Source organism: Haliaeetus leucocephalus, unplaced genomic scaffold (assembly GCF_000737465.1).
Source record: "Haliaeetus leucocephalus isolate CR32 unplaced genomic scaffold, Haliaeetus_leucocephalus-4.0 Scaffold258, whole genome shotgun sequence".
Taxonomy (NCBI): domain Eukaryota; kingdom Metazoa; phylum Chordata; class Aves; order Accipitriformes; family Accipitridae; genus Haliaeetus; species Haliaeetus leucocephalus.
Genome location: NW_010972694.1, coordinates 234,044 through 240,335, shown reverse-complemented (window position 1 = coordinate 240,335; position 6,292 = coordinate 234,044). Strand labels below are relative to the sequence as shown.

At 51.5% G+C, this 6,292-nt stretch overlaps 1 protein-coding gene across 1 annotated transcript; it reads left to right on the top strand.

Moving 5' to 3' along the window:
* Nucleotides 1–2: 2 nt before the first annotated feature.
* Nucleotides 3–4,473, top strand: LOC104832565 (magnesium transporter NIPA2-like). Its single transcript, XM_010568817.1, has 5 exons — nucleotides 3–141; nucleotides 736–792; nucleotides 1,492–1,582; nucleotides 1,721–1,881; nucleotides 3,179–4,473. The coding sequence occupies exons 1-5, from the start codon at nucleotides 3–5 to the stop codon at nucleotides 3,811–3,813; spliced, it is 1,083 nt and encodes a 360-aa protein (XP_010567119.1). The 3' UTR covers nucleotides 3,814–4,473.
* The last annotated feature ends 1,819 nt before the right edge of the window (nucleotides 4,474–6,292 follow it).

Below are 6,292 nucleotides of genomic sequence, written 5' to 3'. Positions count from 1 at the left end.
CCATGGGGGGCGCGGGCGGTCCGGCCGGCTTCTACGTGGGGCTGGGCCTGGCCCTGGCCTCCAGCGCCTTCATCGGCGGCAGCTTCATCCTCAAGAAGAAGGGGCTGCTCCGGCTGTGCCGCCGCGGCCGCGCCAGGGCAGGTACCGCCGCCCCCGGCCCGGGGTGGGGGGCTCGGGCTGACGGGGCTTTGGGGGGCGCAAAACGCCGCGGTGCCCCCCCCCGCGAGCGGCCCGTCACCTCCGCCTCCGGCTGGTGGGCAGGCGGCCCCGGGCTGTCACTGCGGCTGCTCGCCCGCAGCCGCGTTGCCCGGACACCGCAGGCCGCGCCAAGCCTCCAGCCGCCTCCTTCGGCCGCCCCCCTCCTTGCTTGTGGGGCTTTTTGGTGTAAAAGTAAACTTCTTCCACAGGGAAAAGGCTTTTTGGTGTAAAGGTAGACTTTTTCCAGCCGTTGCCCACAGCCAACAAAGTCACATTTCTAGAACGGCTCACGCGTTCTTGAAATTGCAGTCTTTCAAATGCGGGAGAACCAGGGGATAAAATCTTTGCTTTTAGGGTAAAAGAATCGGTGCTTGCCCATGTCTGGTCAGGCCAATATATGACAAAGCAGGCAGACCCAAGGTAGCCTTGCACTTAAGAGATCAGGCTGCTCCCACTTGCTTCTCTGTTCTGGTAGGACAATGAGCCTTTTGTGTAGCTTCATCTGAGGTTTCTTCTTACTCTTTCTTCCTGACTTAGGGCAAGGAGGTCACGCGTACCTGCAAGAATGGCTTTGGTGGGCAGGGCTGCTGTGCAGTAAGTACCTGCTCTGAAACTGTAGCAAGACACACTTAAGAGTGTGGTTCTCATTGTTTCCAGTTGCTTTTGTGTTTTATTATCATGATTGCTGTTTGACTGCTTGATTTTTATCTGAGTGTCTGAGGATGTTATTGATCTAATTATAACTCTAAAATATTCTAAAGTCTCATGCATTTCCAGGTTTCCCTGCTAAACAGGAGTTGAGGAGCTGGCCTGACTGTGTTAGGTTAAGTGCTTCTGAAATGGTCTGCCCAGATGATGTAGTTATAATGGCACATCCAGCACTGTGGGTTTAGTGCTACAGCGATTTCAGCAGCTCTGTTTTACACTTTTCAACATTAATAACAAATTGTACTTGATTTACCCTTTAAAAAGCTGTAAAAGCTGTTCCAGGAGAAGAACATGACTTAGAAATACAAAATGGGTCAAAACTCCTTTCAGCTTTGAGGACATTATAGAAATATTTTTCTGTGGTTACTGCTCAGCTGCATAGCCATGTGTGACTAAGGATCACCAAGCGTAACCACGAGTCTTCTCTTCCCAAGAGAACCTAAATTGGGCTTCTGCTTGTTCTTGCTGGTGCTGTTCTTCCCTGGTTGCACGACATACCTCAGAGGAACATGGGATGCTTAGGTGGAAACTGAGGCTCTCTTCTGACTGCACTCTTTGATGCTCACCTGACAGTTTCTCTTGCAGTGGGAGTTGGAGAAGCAGCAAATTTTGCTGCCTATGCCTTTGCCCCTGCAACGCTGGTAACTCCACTGGGCGCTCTAAGTGTCCTTGTTAGGTAAGCAGCCTCAGAAACACCCTTACCTCACCTACCACCCCTTAGTGGTGAAGCAGTTGCTCTGCTTTCCTCTCTCTCTTCCCTCAGCTGCTCCATCTCTTGGCCTAATTGGTTTGGGTTTTTTTTACTATCTTTCAGTGCAGTTCTGTCCTCCACCTTCCTGAATGAGCAGCTGAATGTTCATGGGAAGATTGGCTGCATCCTGAGTATCCTGGGCTCCACGGTGATGGTGATCCATGCTCCGCAAGAAGAAGAGGTTTCCAGCCTGGAGTCAATGGCAGAGAAATTGAAAGATCCAGGTACTTAAATAAAAGGGGTCCTGTCAACTTCAGGCTTGGAAATGACAGCAGAAGGTAGGATACAACGTGGCTAGATTGGGAAGGACTGAACTAAAGGGTAATTAAGCTGCTTCTTGTTCTGCGTGCCAGTGGAGGAAACATTCCCCGGTGTCCAGGATAGCATGTGGCTTGCCTTCTGTGGTGGGAAAAGGCTGGGGTCTCCATGCTTCTAAGCATGAAAGAATGATGACAGTCAAACAGCATTTAATGGACATGCTCAGAGGAATTACACCTTATTAACTAGCTCAAAAGATAGGGGGACAAGTCAGCTTCAGAATAGCTTTTTAGGACTGTCAGGTTCTCTTGACCCAGATGAAAGAGGCAGACAGGAAACCCTCTTTGCAGAGAGGGAGTCTGGGCGATGCTCTTAAGTCACTGGGTCTGTGCTGAAGCAAGGATGAGAACTTGGGTCATTAACAGTTACCAAGTGTGCTTTTTTTGTACTGTCTATGAGGTATAGATGCAAAAAGTGAAGAGCATGGGAATTAGCTGCAGCTGGCAGCAGAAGGGCTTGGCCTGTAGCAGTGCCGGGATAGGAGGGGGAATTCCTGTATATGAGGGTGGCAGTGATACGGCTGAGGGAAGACAGAGGAGGAACTTCAGGCAAAGATGAACAAGCAATTCAAGTTACAGCCAAGATCAAGTAGTCCTGATATTTAGAGGATGAATCAGGTTGCAAGGATATGATTTAGGCAATAGCATGAGTGGCAAAATAAGCCACAGGAGATGGAGGAAGGAAGTGCAGGGAGAAGAGCAAAGCAAAGTAACACGTAGATGCTGCTGCTCATTAGAGGGAGCGCTCTGGTAGGGCCTCGCATTCCTGTGATGTGGTGCTTTCCTCTTTATCCCACCACAGCCTGCAGGGTTCAGCTAGGGCTTCCTGAGACACCTGCCTCCCTCCTGGGCCTCCTGCAGAGCTGTGCCCCCCATCTTCCTGGTCAACAAGCCCCCCACCTCCACTAGTGCCGTAGAGCCTGGCTGTGCCCCTATCCCTTCCACCACGGGTGCTGTATCCCCTGACAGGCTGAATTGTGGGGCGGTGCTGTGATCAGCACCATAAAGAGCTGCTGTTGTCTCTGCAGCTTTGCTCAGGCTGGAGACCAACTCTGCTTCCCAACCCTGGTCCCTACAGGTGGAGGCTAAAAAGACAGACTGATGGGGCAGTTACCCGCCTGTCTTCCATCACTACTTGCTGTTCAGTTACATCTGTCACTGGTGCTACTGTTCTCTGATAGAGCTCTTTAATTCTTTCCCCAAGGATTCATTGTATTTGCTGTGTGTGTCCTGGTGAGTTCCCTTCTGCTTATCTTTGTGGCTGGACCCCGTTATGGACAGAGCAACATCCTGGTTTATGTTTTGGTCTGCTCTGCCATTGGCTCGCTTTCCGTGTCCTGCGTCAAAGGCTTGGGGATTGCCCTGAAAGAACTGTTTTCTGGGAAGCCAGTCCTGAAAGAACCACTGGGCTGGGTGCTCCTGGTGTGCCTGGTGATTTGCATCAGCGTCCAGATCAACTATCTGAACAAAGCCTTGGACATCTTCAACACATCTGTGGTCACACCTGTTTACTACGTGCTGTTCACCACAGCAGTCATGATGTGCTCTGCCATCCTCTTCAAGGAGTGGCAACACATGGTGCTAGACAACATCATTGGCACCATCAGCGGCTTCCTCACCATTGTGTCCGGCATCTTCCTCCTGCACGCCTTCAGGGACATGCCCTTCACCCCCGACCTCCTGCCCCTCTTCCTGCAGCAAGCCAGGGCAGACCTGCACACCTCATGGAGGAGTGCAGACAGACATCAGTCATGTCAGCACCAGCGTCTTCTGCCCTCAGAGGACAAGGGCTCTGAGAGTCCAGAGGAGGAAGAGGAGGAGGAAGGTGAAAGTGTGTGAGGAAGCCTCTGAACTGCTAGCTTTCTGCTCCCACTGCTGAGCAGCTCCACTGCAAGGTTGAACATGCTGCCTCAGCCGCTGCTAGCTACTGCTGCACTAGCAGGAGTTGGCAGTTACCATCTACCTGCATGAGATGGGTGACCTGCAACTGCCAGGAGGCCAACAGGGACAGCAGCCTCCTATGGTTACAGACAGGAGCCCTGGGAACTGCCCAGTTCCTGGGATCCGGTGCCTCTTCACTGTTCTTTTACTTGAAGAATTGATCCGCCCTCGTTAGGACACAGGCTTCAGCTGCGCAGAGGCCCGGAGCACTAACACAGTGCTAACCCTTACTGAATGCGAAGACCACGCGTTTGGGGAGGCCTCGCAGCATTTTAAGAAAATATACTTAGAAGATTAACAGTCACAAAATAATCTAACATGGTGCTAAGATTACACAGAGAGAAGATGGATGTCTGGCTTTAAAGATGACATACCCAGAATATTAATTCAAAAATTCCTCTGTCAAGAACTTGTTTTGCTCACTCTGCTAGAATTTATTTACAGATTCACATCCAAGAACAGACTACAGCCAAAACTGGAAAACTTCAGTGGTGCTGCCACATGCTGCTGTGGCTCTTACAGAGGGACCAGCCTCTTCACACATGTGCAGTGCAGGTTGATGAACGACCTGCTTACTGTATTCTATTAAAAATCGATTTGTTCAGTTACTGAGTAGCCAGTGATACATTTGTACCGAGAGCTGGGCCAGTGCTGAAAGGCGTGAAGGATTACAGGGGTAGAAAGAACCGTGCAGATGCTTGAGAGAAACTCAAGATAGGGACAGGAGAGGGAATCGCTTACACTGGGAACAGGAGTGACCTAAGAGTCCTTAGCTATTGAGGTAAGTTTCTGAAAGGTAACAGCTGTGTCCTCACTTATGTCCTCACTCATCTGCACAGCTCTGTTTAATACATCCTGAATTTGTTCCCAGGAAGGCTGCTGGCTACAAGCCACCCATGTTAGGAACTCACAGGCCCTGTCCAGCCACCCACAGCAAATGGACATGTGCAGAACTGCTTTACCAGGTTCCTGTGTAAAGCTCCAAGCCACTGTCAGTGGGTCACTCCAGGCTTCCCAGAGCCACGCTGTACATAAACACTGCTGAAATGCTATGCTGCCTTTCCAGAGGGCGGATCAGTAGTTTGTTGTTTTTCCAGTTAGAAGCTCCTGTGTCCTGGGAGCAGAGGTCCAGAATACACAGCCACAGGCCTCCCTCCAGTGATCTCCACAGGTAAAGGTGCATGAGGTTATAAAGTAGCTGGTTACTTATCTCCTGCATTTAGTGTCTCTAAAGAAACTACGCCTTGACAGGGCAGCAGGAGCTGTTAACCCTTTGGGGAAGAGGAGGAAAAGCCACAGCCTCTCCCAGAGACAAGTTTGATTTATGGGACCAAATTGAGCAACAAATCAGACTTCAGAGCAGACCTTCTAGCCAGAAGATAATTATGCCCCCTCCCTACTAATTTTGCAATAAACAGGATCACTGGGAAGGAGGGGGAGTGATGAGAAGGCCATATTTTCAATTCTCAGTGGTCATCCGCCTGAACAAAGGAGAATCTCATGTTAAAAATTGACCCAGTTAATATTTATTACATTGACCAGGGGAAAGCAGTTAATGGAGCAAGTCAGTATTGACAGAGTTGTGCTGCAATCTGAAAATTTGTCACTTGGCCACGTGAATGATTTACCTGTGGAAGCCTGAAAGTATTTTCCAGTAGTGAGGCTGCCTGGAATGAACAGCGTGCCCAACAAGCTCTTCTTGCTAAGGGTACCTGTACCAGACTGCACAGCGGTGGCACCTGCAGGGCTTGTTCGCATCCACTCAGGAGGGTTCATTTTGTGCAGCACCGTTTAAGGCGGCGGTTGCAGGCTGACCTCGCCTAGAGCTGAGTGAGATTTGCATCAGCGCTGGGAGCACCCCGACGCGAGCATCAACACCCCTCCATTCAGCTGAGCGTGTGCATTCCAAACACTCACATAGCATTGGCAGCCCCGAAGTCCCAGTCCCAGCACAAAGACGGCTGCTGGCCTACGGGGCCAGGGGCAGCACATCACCCCCAGGAGGAGCGACTGTGCCTCTGTCGTGGGCTCTCATCTGGCTGCAACTTCCCCGAGACTGGCATTTAATTAAATCCTAAACCCCAGAGCTCATCCTGGCTCACGAGTGACCAGGAACTGGCATGGCAGAGGGCCTGGCCTCGTGGGGGGCTGGCCAGTGTCCCCCGGGGGCGCGGGTCCCGCTCAGTCGGACAGGCTCTCCGAGAAGGCCGACTTGGACTTCTGCGTCTGCTCCAGCCGGTTCAGGATGAACTGGCTGGGTATCGATGAAGCGCTCCACACAGTTCACGAAGCACGTCTCGGCCCGGCTGTCCAGCTTCGGACCCGGCTTGCCCATGGGCTTCCCCCTCCCACAGCCGGGGTTCCGATGGCCCCCGGG

Coding starts and splice junctions, on each gene's coding strand:
- LOC104832565 (XM_010568817.1), top strand. CDS start 3: ATGGGGGGCGCGGGCGGTCCGGCCGGCTTCTACGTGGGGCTGGGCCTG. Junction 142..735: donor CCGCGGCCGCGCCAGGGCAG/GTACCGCCGCCC, acceptor TTCCTGACTTAG/GGCAAGGAGGTCACGCGTAC. Junction 793..1,491: donor GTGGGCAGGGCTGCTGTGCA/GTAAGTACCTGC, acceptor TTTCTCTTGCAG/TGGGAGTTGGAGAAGCAGCA.